Source organism: Pseudochaenichthys georgianus, chromosome 5, assembly GCF_902827115.2.
Source record: "Pseudochaenichthys georgianus chromosome 5, fPseGeo1.2, whole genome shotgun sequence".
In the NCBI taxonomy this organism is placed as follows: Eukaryota; Metazoa; Chordata; class Actinopteri; order Perciformes; family Channichthyidae; genus Pseudochaenichthys; species Pseudochaenichthys georgianus.
In genome coordinates this window covers 13,492,124-13,511,765 of record NC_047507.1, presented here as the reverse complement: position 1 = coordinate 13,511,765, position 19,642 = coordinate 13,492,124, and the positions used below count along the sequence as shown (strand labels likewise).

General features: G+C 38.9%; 2 protein-coding genes across 2 annotated transcripts in view; both read right to left on the bottom strand.

Moving 5' to 3' along the window:
• Positions 1 to 19,642, bottom strand: part of cpne5b (copine Vb) — an 85,857-nt gene that overhangs the window by 43,980 nt on the left and 22,235 nt on the right. The window lies entirely within an intron of this gene.
• Positions 1,191 to 19,642, bottom strand: part of LOC117446134 (copine-5-like) — a 41,133-nt gene continuing 22,681 nt past the window's right edge. The window contains exons 2-6 of the mRNA XM_034082143.1: positions 9,837 to 9,877; positions 9,465 to 9,511; positions 4,170 to 4,273; positions 1,940 to 1,979; positions 1,191 to 1,196 (exon numbers count right to left, since the gene is read on the bottom strand). Of these exons, the coding sequence (XP_033938034.1) occupies positions 1,191 to 1,196; positions 1,940 to 1,979; positions 4,170 to 4,273; positions 9,465 to 9,511; positions 9,837 to 9,877 (238 nt within the window). The remainder of the gene's footprint in view (positions 1,197 to 1,939; positions 1,980 to 4,169; positions 4,274 to 9,464; positions 9,512 to 9,836; positions 9,878 to 19,642) is intronic.

Genomic DNA, 19,642 nt, shown 5'->3' with positions numbered 1-19,642 from the left:
GAGAGAGAGAGAGAGAGAGAGAGAGGTCAGACAGGGCTGCGTTTTAATTAACCAACACTCTGTTTCACACTATCATAAGCCAAGCTGTTCTTATAGCTAAGAGCCACACGCCTGACGTGAAATAATCCTATATTCATTTTTTTTAAATGGAGTGTTGTGATTGCACTTTCTTCTAATTCAGGCGGATTCCTCTCACTAAAACCATAGAGTATAACACCGTATCTAACCAAAACTAAACTCTATTCTCTGAGAGGGGAAGCACTGTTTAAAGGTTATAAACACTACGACACAAGGCCGACCTCAAAAGGCTATTTGTTAAGATATTAGTGCCTATAGTCAATAGGATGTGGGAGATGGTACTTGGTAAGCACCATTACAGAGGTTAATTTCAGGGTAGAATTTCCACCCACTCAAAATGGCCACACTTGTAGACAGCAATCCACCTGTTGGAAACCTCTGGTTTAATGGAGTGTGAAGGATAATGGACAAATGGGAGACGATGGAGGGATTCATAGCACAATGACAATGATTTAGAGAGCACTGTAGGGCACAGTGACATCATTTAAATCATAATCATGTGTTAAACCAGAAACAATCTCAGTAACATCCAATATTAATATATCAAACTCCCAAAGACATACTGTGTGTTCGCTTTCAACTTGGTCCTTTTTAAACTAATCACAGCACGCATGTGGGACAAACCAAAGTCTCCTTAACCTTGGCATTTACAGACAGATGCACACTAAATAATTCAATATCGAGCTGTAGTGTGTTTCAATGAGGTCTGTCCTGCCCCCTGATCCGCTCACTGTTACAAGAAAGAGCCCAGAAAATCTCCTCCATCTTCATCATGTTACAAAAACATGCTACAGAAGCTGCTAATAGAGGTAATGACTGAGTATAGTTTTCATATTGTGGCGGCTGTGGAGCTGCACAGATGGGGGGCATGGCTTTCTTTGGTTCTGATTAGTGACGCCATCCTTCCTCCTGAGGAAAGATCTTTAATGTGAGACAGCAGCCATGCAGTGTCAGAAGTGAGAGAGACGCTGGGACCTACGTTGAGTTCTGCGGGCTTCCAGATTGGTTGGGCAGCAGCAGCAACAACAGCAATGACAATAACAACAACAATAACAACAGGGCACATCATATACAGGACAACAACACTATACCAAATACCTACTGAAGCTCTCCTAGCCCTGCTCAAGATGGCGAAGTGTGAGCGTTAACACAACATGCTGTGCCAGGACTAAATCCATTAGCACACAGGCAAAATGATAGCTAGTGATGAACAAATGCAAACCCTGGTCATCCAAATACGTCAAATAATCATCAAAACTGATTATTTTGAACTTTTGTCAATGCTTTCTGTCACTATAGTTTCCAGCCACATGGATAAGAATAACTTGTCTTTTTCCAGAAATAATGTAATACTGTGCTGAATTTGGAAACTAATGTTTAAAAGCATTGCATAATTCAAACTATTTCTACATGATTCTATAACCTATGCCTATCTCTGCACTCACACTTACATAACAAATACAAGATCACATAAGACTCTTTCATATATGTAACGTAGTATAATTAGCATATTTAACCAAAACTAAAGCATGGGTAACCCCTGCTTAATACATTGATTAAAGAGACAAATAAATCTTTGTATTTGGATACCTTTATGATCAGGCAAACATAAGGGTTTGTTTTAATCCATCAAGAAGATACCATGCAGCAGGCAACACCCAGTAGAAAAAACATGGCTACCGTTACACCACAGATAAAAAGAGTTTGGCCAATCTTAAATCCCATTAAACACCATTACCATCAACCAACATGTATTCTATTCATTTTTTGAGCCATTAAAGCCATTTATTTCAATTTGACTCAAGCCTGGCCTCCATTTATCTCTGGTTCAAAGCAAACATACTGTTTTGTTGGTACTCACATGTTTGGACAGGTCTGGGCTTTTAGAGTCGACATCATACCTGAAGGGGAAAACAATCAAAGCATCAAAACTATTATCTCATAGAACTATAAGGCAGACTTTTCGCTATCTAAGTACTGTAGGGGCATTTTGATTTAAAACAACCCCATGCTGATATGTACACTGGCAGCATAAATAATACACACACTTATTGTATTTTGGTTGTTCAGATGTTTTGTTGGTGTGTTTAGTTTTAGCTGTAAGGCCCTGTCACACTGTCCCGAAATTGACACCCGATGGACACACGATAAAGGAAATGTTCAAATTCGGCTGTGATCGTAGCAACATCGGGCCATTCGTGAGGGCATCTTAAGCCATCGTATGACCGCCGGTGGAGTTTCTCAGGCTCCGGCAGCAACTTCGTGAGCGGAGGCAAAATCTTTGGCATGCCAAAAAATTGCCGAAGGACCTTGCGAAGGTTCATTTTCGTGTTGAATTTGTGTGTCAATTTTGCCCTTCGTAAAGCCATCGTGAGGGCATCTTGTTATCCTCGGTGCCATCAGGCATTCGCCCCGATCAGAGTGAATGTGAATGCACCGATGATAACACGAAGATGACACGATTTGACAAGATGCCCTCACGAGTGCCTTACGAAGTTGCCGCTCACGAAGTTGCTGCCGGAGCCTGAGAAACTCCACCGGCGGTCATACGATGGCTTAGATGCCCTCACGAATGTCCCGATGTTGCTACGATCACAGCCGAATTTGAACATTTCCTTTATCGTGTGTCCATCGGGACAGTGTGACAGGGCCTTACAGGACATCATGTGTCTGCGACCTCTAGTGAAGGGATGGGTATGATTTCAATAAAACGAAAATGAGGAAAGATGGATAACAGGATAAAAACAAATGAGAGAAAAATGTAATTTGCTAAATTGAAAAGCAGTGTATGTAAAGTGGTAGGAGGAATCATGAGAGATCAAACAAAGATGGATCATCACATTAGACACACACTTAAATTGAGAATGAGCCAAGATAAAAAGAACATGGGATTGTAGTATCTTTTTAGATGTTACTATATGTAGGGCAGAGTAATTGGGCAAGGGTTCAACAAGACCCTTTTTCTCTTCCATAATGATGAGTGGTGGACCTGATCGTATTTGCATGTGAATACAAAGCTATGAAAGTGAAGGAAACGGAGCACATGTGATGTACCAAGATTAAACATCCGATGAAAGGATACATCCTGTTTGCCGGGAGATTATTCGAGCTGCACATAATACAATGTTTATGAGTTAGTCTCACTATAATTGGAATAAACGATCAAAAGGCAGACTGTAGAGTGGCCCAATTGCATCTACTTTTATATCGTTGTGTGCCATAGCTGTAGAAATATAAAGGCAGGGTTGTGCGATGGGTCATTCTGTTGAAGGAGCTATGAGAAAAATGGTTTATTTGATTTCAAATGGAGAACATTTGTGTCCCTAGAAAAAGCTTAACCACAGCGAGTGCTGAGGCAGCGTTTCTGTTCATTCAGTCTGTAAAGAGATGGCAGTTAACCCTTCATGCTGGCCACCATCACGCTACATATGAAAGATTAACGAATACTCTAGAAAGAGATGTAATTGCATGAGGTAATTAATGAGAGACAGAGAAACTGCTAGTTCCAAACTTTCAATTGGCTCTAATGAATATGAAAGTCGCATATATGTCTCAACACATCTGTCAGGATGTACATTTGACTGGTTTTAAAAAAACATCCCACCTCATTGTTATTGTCAAGCCTGTCAAGCTTTTATATCTCGCACAGCACGCAGGTTACAAATAACTTTGGTACATTTTCACATTACATTTTTGTCATTATTTTTAAACAAAAGCATGCTTGTCATTTCAGGCCAACACATGCTGATTTGAGCTAAAGTCACAACTGTGTCTAGCTAAAGGTGTGGAGATGTCTTGATTGTAAGATACAATGCGATGTTGATGAAAGAACATTATTTAGGAGTTTGAGGAACGTTTTTTATGCTAGCATTGCCTTTGACCAACTTGGATGGTTTTGATGCTCATCTTAAACAATATACTTGGACAAGCTATACAGCGATACAACATTTCTTCTTCATTTAATTTGACTTTAATTGCACGGCTCTCAATTAGCACGGATCCGAGGGAGAGACAAATATATCACAGTGAAAGAAGAAAAAGGGCAGGAGAGGAGACACAATGCTGATACGACTTCAAAGGTAATCACTCACAAGTCGAAGCGAAGGTTTTGCTTCTCCTCAAAAAAGTAGTCCAAGATGTACTTTCGAACAAAGTCTGGGTTCAAGGTGTTGTCTATCACTTCTGTTCTTCCAAACTGTGAAAATAGAAAGACGGAGAGAGGTGGGTGGAGAAAAATGATGAAAAGCAAAACAAAACAACAAAACCCAATTTAATAAACAAATACATGTAGTGCTTTTTGTCACCTTCCACTTGATTTGTTTCCCGCCTGTGGTTTCTCTATGTCAGACTCTCACTTATCATGCATGCATACACAGAGGCCTGATTAATGGAGGCACTTTCACACGCCGCTGCTTTGCACAGGAAGACAGGGATGTGTTTCCTTGATCCTCGCTCCTCTGCCACATTAATTACAGCATGATAACTCACTCATCAACCCCACAGAGAGACCGAGATAAAGCAAGAGGAGATGAAAAGATGTAGAAAGAGACGGAGAGAATCTACTTTGACAGCAAAGAGAGGGATACAAAAAAACAAAGAAGATTTATATAGAAAAAAAGGTAAAAGTAAAGTGGAGGGTTCCTACAGATATAGAGGGAGGAGAGTGGGAGTGGGAACAGTGTGGGAAGGGAGAGGGTGAGAAATGAAGAGATTAAAGCATCCTCATTAGTGGGATTTTCACTCCTGAAGTGCCAAGTGCAGGAAATGATGCCAGAGAAATGGCCTGCAAAGATACAGCAATGCCAAATGCATATACTGAACAGAAAGCAAATGAAGAGTTTCCAATATAAGAAACAATACATACATTATTCTTTGGAAGCTTCCTGAAATAACACTTTTTAATCAAGTACTGGTAGCAGTTGGTGAACACACGGAGGAAGTCAACATTAGTACGGCATTGATATGGTTCCTCAATTCTTCCTTGACTAATTCTAAGACCTAGAATGGCTTATTTTAAAAACTGTATCGCTAACAGAGAGCATTAAGTAGCCCAAGGTACTCAGTGTGATAATCATCGAGGAACATGAACCCACTGAGCAACATATTAACCAAAATAATGATGCCTTGAATTTGACACAGGGCGACCACCAAGTATCAAATCCACCAAAGTATGGTGCAGCTTTTGCAGATGCGAAACCTGCACTTCTAAGATGAAAAAAGCATTAAGCTCTAAAAGCACTCTCAAATGGTTAAATGCACTACACACTATTAATAATATGCACGTTTTTGTGGCAAAATTGTCTCCTTCCTATACAAATGTCCTCATTGCAAATGATTAGTGTCTTCAGAGCGTTTGTATTAACTGAAGGACACAGTCTAAAGGGGGTGTTCAATTCTAAATGGGAATTTTGTTGTTAAGTTTAAATTCCTAAAATGAATTGATGAAGAATGTCTCTACCTATTAATGGTTAAGCAGTCCGGAAATGTTGTCTTTTTACTTCGCCATTGTGTTTGTGGTGCAAGGCAATATAGAGGCTTTTGCAGAGTTAGCAATACCTTTGGTCAATTGGACTGTGAGAGATGACATATCACAATTTCATTCAGGGGGGACAGCTGATATTCCATCTTTGATTACTCATCAAATATAATGTCCCTACTGCACAGCATGTGTTGAGTGCACATGACATTTTGTTTTATTTTTATTTCAAGAACAGTAACAAACAACTCTTGATTCCAGTCATCAAGACTTGGTGAGATTTGAATTAGCTGTTTATCATAATTATCTTTACCAAATTCATCTTCATGTTATGCCTTCATTCATTTTGTTAAAACTGATGAAGTGGTTATTCAATTCAGGCACTAATTGGACTCAGAGTTTAGCCATGCTGTGTCTCTAGCTTGCAGTGTACAATAAAGATGGATATCATACGACTGCACTAAAACAACAGCTGTGTTCCTGCCAAACATGGCCTGTTTTATTGGAAAGCTGCCAAACTTCCATTTAAATCAATGTTAAGGAAGTAATTTGCAAGTAAGAGTCGATATTGTTGTTCCATAATGTGGACAGCAGGTACTGCACATTATAGGCGGATGTGTGTGATGATAACCAAGTCAAGTCAATCAATACAGCAAAAGCAACAAATACAATAGAGTGTGGGCAATTAAGTCACCAAAGTGCTCTAAAACAACACACTTCTGTATTGTTGCAGTGTTGAACTCCTCTCGGAACTTCTAAGGTTCTATTTTTCTCCGTGTGAACTCACTGACTGAACATCTACATTTAACAGAGCGAGGGAGAACAGTAGAGAAAAGGATACTGATGTTCAATCTGTGATCCACCCATTCTTTCTAAGAGACCCGGAGGTGTTGATGAGGCTGTGAGCGCATGTTAGTAAAGAGGTGGGTGAAAGCGAAGATGAGCTCCATAATGTGATTTTCCCTGCTGAGTGGAAGAGACAATACCGTGCTGCGGAGTTCATTAGATACTGCTGGGCTGCTGGAGCTGTCTAATGAGAATCTGGTATGAAGTCCCTGACCCGCACACCCTCAACACACACACACACACACACACACACACACACACACACACACACACACACACACACACACACACACACACACACACACACACACACACACACACACACACACACACACACACACACACATGCAGAGCAGCTAACACATGGCAAATTGAACTCTTCAGGCTAGCAACAACTACTGGGGACACCAGCAGCGTCTTATATTGCAATGTGAATGTCCCAAAACACAGACAAAACTCACCTACACACACACTGTTGGTGAATGGTGTAAAAATAAAGGCACCAACAGGACATCTTCATTATTTTGTGGGTTTTTGTGCCAAACTTGACAAAGATTGTATTATCTTTTCCAATAGGACACACACGAAACACCCCTGGGGATTTGTTCTGAATGAATGTCCTGTAGCTCTTTGGCCAACAAGGATTGTCCTTCCCTTGAAGCATGTTAAGCAGACTGTAATATGTGTGCTGATATAATGGGCTTAGTCCTTTGTTCTGACAGAGAGATCCATGACGATAGTGTGGATTAGAGTGGACCAGAGCTGGACGATAATTCAATATGATAATTGTATTATCTTCCAATAGAATTATCTAACGTTTGTAATATCATGATACACAATTACCTCGTATAAAAAAATATGCAAATGCCATCAACAATCTGGACTCCAGTTAAAGCAATGTTTGGCTACACCAACAGCACAGCATGTGACGTCAGAGACACATTAGACAGTGCGGAAAGATGAAAAGGTCAGCTGTGTCACATCTTAGTGAAGCTACTGTCCCCACCATCAACCTCCTCCTGCTCTGTCTCTTCAGACGATCATTAAAAACATGAGTTTTCCTTTCCCACCTGATAACATGTCCAACCTGCTCCCATATGAATGTCTACGAGATTGAGTGTATGTAAGTCGATCGTGATAAAAGTGACAGCTAAATAATTAATGATGATAATATCAAAATAATCAAGTGACAAGTAGGGTCAATTTCTCATAGACACATTTTGTATTCTGTTTGTAACCAGTCACCTCCTTCTGGCCATTAGAGAGAACCCATCATTTAAGTCATTTCTGCATTGGCTTTACTATTCAGACCAAAGGTTTTCCGCCCTATTTCGCTTTTGGTTTCATTCATTCTTCTGAATGCCAAAGCTTTAGAGACATATACAGTATATTCAGGATTGTTGATTGGATTAACATATTGTCTTATACTTGGTAGTTGTCTGCCAAAAAACTAAGTCTATTTCGTAAGAAGTGCGAACGAGAGTTTAATGATGTAAAGACCTTATGTGTATACGCCCATGCTTTAGGAATATACACATATGCTAATACATTTTCACACATTCACAACATCATCCTTCTCAGTCCCTCAGCTATGTTTCAGCAAAACCCACACAGCCATCTGCTTCGACTGGTAAACACACACGCAGGAGAGGAGGGTCATCTGACTGTATAAATACATATGAATCCCAGTGCACGATGATCTATTAAACATCCACAGCAGGTCAGGGCTGTATAAATAATATCTAACAATTACAGAAGATGCATTGACAATTTGCATGGGGTGAATAAAGATGACAAATATGGAGGCTGACATCCAATACAACCTCTCTGTTACGGGAATGCATAAGCATGCACAGAATTATATGTTGACTTTAACACACTCAAAGAGACATTTGCAGGGATACACAGAAAAAAAACAGCAGTTTGAAAAAAATGATTTATTGATGCATGAAGGGTCATAGGCGCAAGCAAAACCAAATAACACAAACAAAGCAAAAAATCCCTCTGTGGATATTTATCATGATCTTTTTCATTCTCTACGTGTGAAATTGTTATCCCAGTTACAGAACAATCGCTGCTCAGTGGCAGCATTTCACACTTTGTGACACTAAATCTACGTAGTCTATCTATGTAGTGTCGCCACTCTCATTTATCAGAAATGTCACACCTTAACTTTCTCATCGTACAAGTGGAAAAAGACTAAAAGAATCATACCGTCTCACAATGCTTTCAGACTTCCCAACAGAAATCCTTAAATTATTTAGTTTGCTATCCTGGCTCCAAAATGGTGGAATGAGCTCCCCATTGACATCAGGACAGCAGAAAGCTTACACACCTTCCGGCGCAGACTGAAAACTCATCTCTTTCGACTCCACCTCGAGCGATAGAATTACTAACTAAGAACTGCTAACAGAGCACTTATATACTAATAAAGGACTGGCTTATCTATAGCCAGTTGAGTAACACTTGAAATACTTGGCTCTATGAAACCTGATGTACTTTATGATTCTGTTTTCTTCAAGGTTGTGTCTTCCTGGTCGAATGTACTTATTGTAAGTCGCTTTGGATAAAAGCGACAGCTAAATGCAATGTAATGTAATGTAGATACATATTTTAAAAGGCTATGTTATTTCCTCAAACAGCTGGCCACTGTGGCTAATGGAAAACATTACGCAAAGCAAAATAAACTTTACAGTTTTCAACCCCCTAATCATAATGAACAAATTGATTGACAAAATCATGAACAATTGTAAATATTAAATATAGAAAACCTGTGAGATAGGACCGAGAATTACGTCTCTGGGATCTGCAGGGACTTTATTTGGTAGGATGAGAATTAATAGACTCGAGACAAAAATGTGACTCTATATATTAATGAATTGTTAAACCCGACTGCTGAATGCTCTCAGTCAAAGGAAAAAACTGAAGAATTGAAATGTCTTCACACGACAGACAATCATAATAAACACACAGTGAGCACAGCGGGAACTTAATTGGACATAAGCAATTTCATTCTATTAGTGTGTGTTTGCACATGCATGTGCGTTTGGTTGTGTACACTCACCTCTCTCCACTGTTTGGTTTCAACACCTTGCGTATAGAGCACGCATACTGTAAAAAGGAACCAGATAGAGGCAGAAAGAAATGCAATATTGTGAATAAAAGGAGGGTTAAAGAGAAAGAAAAGGGGAGAGGGACAATCAGAGAAATGTAGTCAGATTCCAAATTGGAAATCTATGCGAGGGTTTTAGCTCCACTACAGTGAACAAACAACATAACAAAGATTTCCCAAACCACAGGGCAATATATCCAAAAAATAACAGAGTGAGAAAAGGGGGAAACAAAATTGGAGAAGGACAGAAGGCTGTACTTTTACAGATGAAAGTACCTGGACAGAAGAGCACAGACATTCAAACGGAGTGGATATTGTACTTACATGGATCCGACTTGGAGAATGTGTCTTTATCCAGCAGATTTCTGAAAAATGGAGGACAGAAACAGTAGTTACTTGTTGACAAAGTAAATCTTGTTTGTGCTGACGTGTTGCTGTAAAGGAGGTCTGAGGTGATCAACTCAGGACCACTCTATTGTGGAATTTCACTTTCCTCATGTGCATTTTGTCGTATCATAGTGCACATCATCGGCCGTTTCCCTTTCAGATATTTTAAGCCTCCACAAGGCTACCTATAAAACCTTGCAAATAGCTCGAGGTAATAGACAAAAACACAGTAGTATGTGGCAGTGTAACCCAATTTAAAATGAAACCCAAGAGGGAGACAAATGATGGCCCACCACATAAATCTTTGAAAGTGCGGTTCTTTCTTCAGCCTCGGATCATGTGTTCACGTTACGAGTTTATTGTGGCTTCTCAAGTAGGTAATAATAAGTCACCCTAGAACAACAAGGTAGTATAGTACTTAAGGAACGTTCACACTCGTAATAGTACCTCTATTTTAAAGATAGTGCACAGATAGGTGTGTTCAATCATTCTGGCTTATTAGACTCGTGCTGAGTTCGAAGTTTGGTGGTGTGTTGTTGGGTAGGATATCACAAATCCTTTAGATTAATCTGTTTGTTCATCTATAGAAATACAGCCTGTGCTGCAGCACCTCTTTACACCCTCTGTCTGAAACAAGAGTCCAGTCTGCTCTGATTGGTTAGCTGGCTGGCTCTGTTGTGATTGGTCAACCGCTTCGATGTTCTGTGTGTGTGGGAGAAACACTTCCTCTGGAGGGAACTCAGGGATTTCCGCCTTTGCAGACCATTTACATGCACAAAAACATACCACACTACAGGAAAGAGAAACCCCAAAAATGATAGGGCTTCTTTAAAATGTCTTAACTCTCTGTTTAAGGTATGGTTAGGATTGTTAATCCAGCAAAGTGTGTGTGTAACGGGACAGTCAGAACTACCCTGCGTTTAGGTTCACAAACCATATTATGCTGTAAAGTAAAAAGCCAAACTTAACTACAGTACTATGCTATGTACCCTTAAGTTATGGACAACTTTCAAAGCAAGTTTAAATCAATATATCCATTTGGTTTAATCTATAAATGCGATATGCGCCGGCCTGTGCCTTTACCTTGGACTTCTAATAGAACTGCTCGGGTCTTGATAGATTGAGTGGAGAAGTTCATGAGGTCTTCCAAGAGGGTTATCAAGAATAACTTTTATCCAATGACCTTTTCCCTCTCTGTCTGTGTCTGTGTATTCTCTTGTTCCGATTAACCCAGCCAAATCTTTTCTCTTGTTTTGTATCTATATCTACGCCGGGATCCGGAGTCGAGGCTGATCCTCTTGCTGTAGTCCTGTGTCTTGGATCCTCTATCCTGAGTTCTGGATTAAGTCGTGGACTTCGGGTCGTGGCTGAACCTGTCTCTGCGGTCCTGCCTTGGGTCTCGTCATGCTGCTTCCCTGATGGCTTCCCCAGGATTGTAGCTGACATCCTCGTGGATTCATCTTCTTATTACAGACGCATGCATTTCCTAACATTCGGTCTATATGCTGTAAAATGTATTATCTCTTAGATTTACACACGGCATCTATTGCACGTCTGTCCGTCCTGGGAGAGGGATCCCTCCTCTGTTGCTCTCCCTGAGGTTTCTCACATTTCCCCCTTAAACTGTGGGTTTTCTCTGGAAGTTTTTCCTTGTACGATGTGAGGGTCTAAGGACAGAGGGTGTCGTATTGTCATACTGATATTCAGAACAATCTGTGTTGTTGTATTTGCTGTAAAGTGTCTCTACTGTAGGCTAATTGTATTATATGTACAGCACTTTGGCTCGACCAACAATCGTTTATAAATGTGCTATATAAATAAAACTTGATTTGATTTGTTTGATTTGATAAATCTCTATTCCACTTTAATATAGTTTGACAGAGATAACAACATAGATCATGTCTACGATATTAGAGAGCACTCAAATTTTAAACCACAGTCATAAAGTGCCTGTGTTGCATAATTGGGTTTGTAATGGAAAAAACATACTTACTTATTTATAGATTCACTGACTGCAAAATCATCTGGCTAGCACAGCACAGACAATTGTTGGGTTTGGTATCACGTACAATAGCTGCCTGATTACTAACATTTCTGCTTCTAAATTGAAAACGTATTTCTTTCTCAGCTCTCCAAAATTACACCACATCATTATTCTGTGAAAGCATTCAGTGTGTGACCCTAACTCATCATGTGAATGTCAAAATAATAAGGTTTGAACTAAGAATTAGACTTTTTTACATTGTGGTTTGGTTTTGAGGCAAAGTTATGCCAATAGCCTAAATGTGAGTGCCCTTCATTCCCAGACTAATTGTTAAATTAATAAATGGTATATTTGCAAGTTAATGTCTTGTCTTTGAAGTCATCATTTTGGAAAGTACTGCATCACAGACCACATTTTAAATGAATCCTCTGAACCCGAAGCTGGATTATTGCCGGCTGCATTGATTGACAGCAAAGGTTGGAGACAGAAAATTATAGGCTTGTGCAATGCGAGGAGAAAGAGCAAAAAGGTCATTTTTGAGAGTCTCTTTCAAACTGTGTGCTTCTCCGCCCATCCGTCACATTCCAGCATCCATTCTCCGTCACCTTACCTGTGAAGTGCTTTTTTCCCAAATGACTTTCTCTAAATGCTTTTATGCGCAATATGATAAAAGGGTGAATGGACGAGACAAAAAGACTGGCTTATAACCGTGTTATCCACATGTCTTTTTATAGTATATGATAAGGCTACATGGTTAGATGAAAATCATCTATAAAGTATTTTGATTGGTGCTTTTTATATCAAACTATTTAACATATGATTTACTGAAGTTGTGTTTGAAAATGTGCACATGAATCTGTATTCTGAATGAAATGACTGTGGGCTACCGAGAGATGCTATATTTTTCTCACAAGTCAATCAGACTGGGCTTTTTCGGAGGGGGGCTCAAAGAGACAGTAGAGAGTTTCAGACAGAGGGTCAACACAGGTGCACTCATACATACAGAATAAGAAAATAATGTAATTTTTTAACATCAAAGCATGTAAACATGTTCTTCTAGAAACCCAAAATATACGTTTGAACCTGAAATAAGCATGCTATGTCTTCTTTAACTTGTATATTTTTTCTTATTGCCTTTAGATCTTCTGATATTTTATGTCGAAACAAAGAAAGCCTTCATTATATCGCTTTTCCTTACATGCCAGAGACATCAAAGACTTGTGGGCTCAGAGGTTTACAGTAGAGAAGTCTTTTATCTTAGAAAACTCTTCACATGTATTCAAGTATGTACTCCTGACATCGAGATTGTTAGATGTCTTGACTTTTAAATTATGTAAGTCCAAGTAAATACCAGATTTGTCACTTGAAGGTGTTCTTTGGATTCAAGGTTTATAGACATACTTAAAGTGCCTGGACACAATAAAGGTTAAAAGATGTTGTACATTTCAGTCGGAGCCTTCATCAATATGTGGAATTAAATACATATGAAAAGGCACGGTTGTATTTATGAATGACACGTGTAACACTTAAAATAAACAAATATTTATTTAGCTAGCAAATCCATCCATTTGAAGTCTTATCTATTCTAACTGACAATGCAAATAAAGTATGTTCATACCAAAGCACGAGCAAATGAATTGTATGTATTACAGGAGTGCATGTAATCCCAACCTGGTACCCAATATTGAATTGTTTACCCACTGACTTTATACCTATACTGTAAATGTACCACCTCTCTCTTTCTTGGTCTCTTCCTGAGCTTTATTCTCTACAAAGTCTTCCTAACTTAATCTATCAACCTCTGCTGTGTTTCGAGTGTCTGTGTTATACCTCCATGAAGTTTCCTTGACCTTTTCATTATGCGTGCCAGAGGCTACTGTGTACCCTCCACTATTACCTTCTCTGTGTTCCTCTCGCTCGCTCAGTCACTACAGTGACATGAGAGCCCTCACTTCAGATGTCAAAGCCCACTGGCATCTCTTGATTCTTGTTGCTGTTTCTTTCTCATTTCGTTTTCCTTTGCAATCTTTCTGTAATAAATCTTCAGCTGTGTTCTTTCATCAACCTCAGCGTATTTTGATCTTTCCTCTGCTTCCATTTATTTCTTCCTCCCTCGCTTTTGAAGCTCTTGAGCGAGATTTATTTTTGCAATAACTGGGGAAAGAAGAAAACATTTAATCCTGATATCTCCTGTTTCATCTCACATTTAAAGTTACAAAGTGAGTGCTGACTGATATTCTGTGATTTCAATTGAAAGGAACACAGTTCAAAGTGCTGGGCAAAAGAGCCTTGTATTACAATTTGATCTAAATGAAGATGAAAAACTGATTTTGCGATATGAAAAAAGATAGCTAATTTCAAAAGTATTTTCATCCCTGTCAAAAACAATTCTCAGCTACAAATCCAGTCGGAAAAAATTGGTCTTGTTTATCACGCTTGTATGCAATTTCCCATCCCTCAAACATCGTGATGCAGCAATCCCTTTTTATTTCTGCTCTATTGTTACAGTTTAAGTGTGAATCCTCAATTAGACACACCAATAATCATTACAAGTATTGTAGACTGTCGTGGCGTATCATGATTACTTAAACGATGAGACAGTGAATGAGTGCTGATGCGGGCGTCACAAATACCCACTAAGAACTAATTAGATTTGATCCAAAATCTTTATTAAATCCTCCAAATCAATTAAATTATATTCTTAGCAGATGTATGATGAAGCAAATTAGATACTTCATCTTAAAACAGTGTGGAAGATTCATTGTGTTCCTGTCTTTTAAAAGAGAGAACCGTAAAGGCTTTCTATAGGTTGTTATTTTTCTTACCACAATGATACATTCCTCCTAATTATAAAGACAGTGTGGGAGTCTATACCTGACCTTTTATCTATTCTATTTTTACTTTAAGTACTGTGGGCTCTGAGTGCATTGGATTGGTTTCTTATTGCTTGTCATCACAAATTAGAAGAAGACAAAGCCAGTGGATGTTGATACCAAGTGTTACATTTTCTTGTGTCTATATAATAATCATGTTATATCAACTGAAAAACTTTAAGTTAATTAAAGATAGTACTTGGAGCGGCTCCTGATAAGATGCTACAATTAGAGACTTGAGTCCTGCTTAGTATAATTTGAGGTTTTTCTTACATAATTTGACAGAGACCTATTGTAGTTATGACACAATACATATGTACAAGTATGGTTACAGAAAGCCATTAGTTCTACCGTTACTAATTATTGTATTCATATTTTGATGCAGGACTTAGAGGGAAAATGTATCATCTCTTATATTTCAAATATAGTGACACAGTTTCAATCATTTTATTATATTATAATACTATTGTACTTGGACTATTCTCTTAGTAAAAGAGGCGTATTATCAGGGAAATATTTGTTGTACTTAACATCAGAAACTCAAGCTTCAAGTGTATTGTTGTGGAAGTCTTGACACTGATTTACAGCACGTTGCCCTGGTTAGTAGAACAGCATTAATCACCGTGGGCACTTAACATTTGCATTTGTCTGGAACTGTGTGAGTGCTGTATTTGTGCATGCATAAACATCACCACCCAAGCATGGAAACATCCAAACAATTATTGTCGCTTTCCTTCCCTCCCTTTCAACCTCTCTTTCCTAATTTATTTCATGTGTTTCCTGCACAATGGTCCACGATGAATCAGGCCATATGTCATCCACCACTGCCTCCTCTCTGCTTTGTCATTTCCACCTCCTGTTGATTGGCTGGCTTTGTATTCTTTCTTTATTGTTATCACCAATATCTGTTTTGTTAAACGTAGCCTCACATCGCTTTATTACCTGCGCCACTACTCTTTATTATTCTTCCACCATTCGCTCAGTCAAGGCATTTATTTTGTGATCCGGTTTTGATTCGAGTTGGCAATTATGTGCCGGAGATCATGGGTTCAACACCCCCAAAACTGCTGATGGTGTGAATGTATGAGAAAAGGTCATAAAATATTCATTATTGAATCAAACGTTTTCACTCTTGATTCAAACTGTGTAGTATTGATGTGATAAAAGAGGTTTTGGAAACAACGTCGTTCTCACGCTGCAGCTAAGGCAACGTCAATGTATGCTAGTGGTTCAGACCCCCCCATTTCAGGTCCACAGTAACTTTATTTCAGGGCCAGTATCTTTTTGATCTCATAATAAGAAGATATATTGTATTGTATTGTATGTATATTGTGCGTGAAGATGGCCAGGACAAGCCAGATATATAGAGTAGGTCTGACACTCTGCAAACAATGTTGCCCTTTGGTTATCAATTGTTGAGGTGTTGAATACCTACAATGGTTTAGTCCTCTGGGAGGGGTCATTTATTCAGGCAGATAATTGGTAAGGAAGGTTGATCAATACTTTGAACCCAATAACCTTGACTTGATATTCTTGTGGAGCATGATAGATGAGCCGCCTATGTAACAATGATATGTATTTAGTGCCTGGAGGTAATAGATGTGTCTTAAATTCAGTTATTCAGACCCCTGATCCCATCCTATTGTTAAATATTGTCTTATATTGTGTAGTTTAAGTTTTGTCCACCGTTTTCTGTGTTCATTTGGTGCATTTTATTGACTCATGTTATTATGTTACATTTCACTCATGAAAAATAATGTTATTATAATGTCTACCATCACAGAGTGTTTGATGTTCTTACAAACAAATATCAAAATGAGAGCTAATCAAAAAAACCTTTATAATTACAAAACGTTCACATAAGTGAAATGTTCAATGGAATATTTACTTATTTATACTATGAAGGGGAAATGTTCTGCTGCAGATGCATAATTAAAAGCATTGTGTGGCATTAAATTATTAAAAGCTTCTACTTTCTGATACACTACATCTTAATGACCTCAGACTAAACCAATTGTAATGCCACTTAATTGCAAGTGCATGGCAATGAAAGCCTGAAAATATAAAGACACATACATTTGTATTCTCTATTAGTATCACACGTGTTCAAATTGAATAGAGGACTTGATGTACCGATGCAATCAGTGCAGTGTAAATTAACATTATAATTAATATACAGCTGTTGTAGTAACGTCAACTACTGTAATGGTGTCTTACTAAAACATCTATTAGAAAGCAGATAATTCAGAAAGATGATGCCTGAAGCTTCACTAAACACGAAGAAAGTGGATCACATCACTCCAGGTCTTTACACCGGCGTCCTGTCTGTCAAATAATTGATTTCAAAATACTGCTGCTGGTTTATAAATCATTGAATGGTTAGAGCCAAAATACATTTCTGCTCTCCTGCTTCATTATGAACCATCCAGAACTCTCAGGTCTTCAGGGACTGGTCAGCTGTCTGTCCCCAGAGTGAGAACTAAACATGGAGAAGCAGCGTTCAGTTATTATGCTCCAAACATCTCGAACAAACTCCCAGAAACCTGCCGGTCCGCTGCAACTCTGACTACTTTTAAATCCAGGCTGAAGACTTTTCTTTCTGCCGCTGCTTTTATGTGAACTTTTCATATCTGACACTGCAATGTATTTGATATATTAGCATGTTTTATGTTTACTTTATTCTCTTTGCTTTTTAATGAGTGCTTTTAAATGCCATTTTATAATGTGTTTCTGCTTTTCTTAATGCTTTTAATATTTTTCCTGTTAATAAAGCACTTTGAGTTGCGTTGTGTTGAAAGGTGCTACTGTATATAAATAAACGTGCCTTGCCTTGCTTTCAACCCCCTCAATGTTTTCTTGTTCAGGCAACATCCCTGGCGTATAATTCCTACTTGGCCATTATTTTTAACGTTAGCTTTTATATGAAATACAAAAGTTGAGCAAAAAATTAACAAGCCAATATAATGGCACCCAAAGTGTTGGGAGTGAATAATGAAACAGAACTGAATTATTTATAGCTGCTCTACAACCATCTATGTACAGTTCAACCTTGCATACACTCAGAGATGTGTGATATTCAACCAGGAAGTGGGACAGAAGCACGGCAAAAGGCTGCATTATCCGAAGCTTCAAACGCCAGCACTCGGCTCAACCTATCCAAATAGGTCTCCTGAAACAAAAGCTCATCAAAGCGATTATTTTATTACCCTGAGTCGAGTGAATCCCCCAGCATATGCCTTCCCACACACCAGCCCCAAGACAACAATAGTCCTGCCCTGAATTATGAAGTCAATCCAAAACTTCATCTAATGAGCTTCCAATCTACAACAATATAAAGCCACACCAGACTTGGTTTGAAAGAGTTTATGTCTTCAGGGTTGCAGACTGGTAATTACTGTACAAATACAGTCCTCTTTTAATAGTAGGGAAATCCCCTGATCCTTACTACAAAGCTTTAAAGACACATAGATCAGAAAATGTTTGATCAATCCGAAAAGATCGCTTCGACGTGTCACCACGATGATGAAAACGATTTAGCCTTACTGTAAATATGAATACGATTAAACTCTGACATAGGGCATCAATAAAACTGATACATTTTATATGACATACTTGTCAACAAATTTGCATTAGGTGTTATATAATCCATTTCAAAGGGAATGGAAATACCGAGGGGGTTTCAAACTAACTTCCTGAAACACAACTTCCCTTATGTAAATGAGGTTATGAAAAGATTTGAGAAATGTGGAGGCAGCGGGGGCAGGGTGTGCGTATGTATGTATGTCTCTGTGCACAAGGGAATTTTGAAATCAAGAGAGCAGGAGTGTAAAAGAAAATCAAATGAAAGAACAAGAAAAGAAAAGGAGGAATGTGTGTCAGAGAATGTGTGAGAGGGACTTGGAACGAGTGAGGGAGAAACATTAAGTCCTCAGAGATGATATCAGAAATAGACTGAGTACAAGGGAGTTCCTCTTGCACCGAGAGAAGAAACAAGTTCATGTTAGACTTTATTTGCAGAGATCTGACACAAACCACAGTAATTAGACGGCCCCTTTCCTCTAACCTGCGGGAGGGAGGGCTCCTCCTCAGCTCTCCGAGCTGTGGACTGAGAAAAAGAGCGATAAATAACTAGGGATCAGTGGTTTTTGAAGAGGCGTTTCAAAACATGGCAATTGAGCTGAGGAGATTCTTGACTTGGAATAGAGCACAAGTCAGCATAACCAGGCTGCCACGGGCTAATGAGAAAAAGCTTCACGGAGGACTCCTCACTAACACTGCTCACTTGTATAAAAATAATTGGGAAAAGCTCTTTTAAAATGATGTTTACTAGTACATCTTTATACAAGGAAATGAGCAGCAATTCGTAAATAGTTCTCTCATAGCACGTGAGTCCAAACTATAGTACTGGCAGTGCTTTGATGTTGAATCGATCGCTGTCCAGATGCATGCATTTGCACTGAATTGCTTCTGTTTAACTGCTACGGCTGGTGTAGAGTTTAACCAGGTCTGAATGCGTGTCTTACGGAAGCCTATATCCGAGATATCCTTGCACTGCACTTAGATAATGTTTCCAACACATTATTCCCTGGAAATGTATTTCCAAGGACAGATTGTGTGTTGTGTCTCGTCAAATGTGTTAAGTTATGTTTATGTATTTTGTCTGTCATTTCCTGTTTTATTTTGTATTTACCTCTTGTCTTTCATTTCAGGCCGTTTCTTCCTCCCCTTGTGTGTTTTTCCCGCCATCATCAGTGTCTGCCCCGCCCCTGATTGTTTCCACCTGTTCCCACTCACCTCATGTTTGAATAGTCTCTCCCCTGTCTGACTCCTGCGTCAGTTCGTCTTGTTTGTTTCCCCGAATGGTCGTGCCAAGCCTCAGGTCAGAA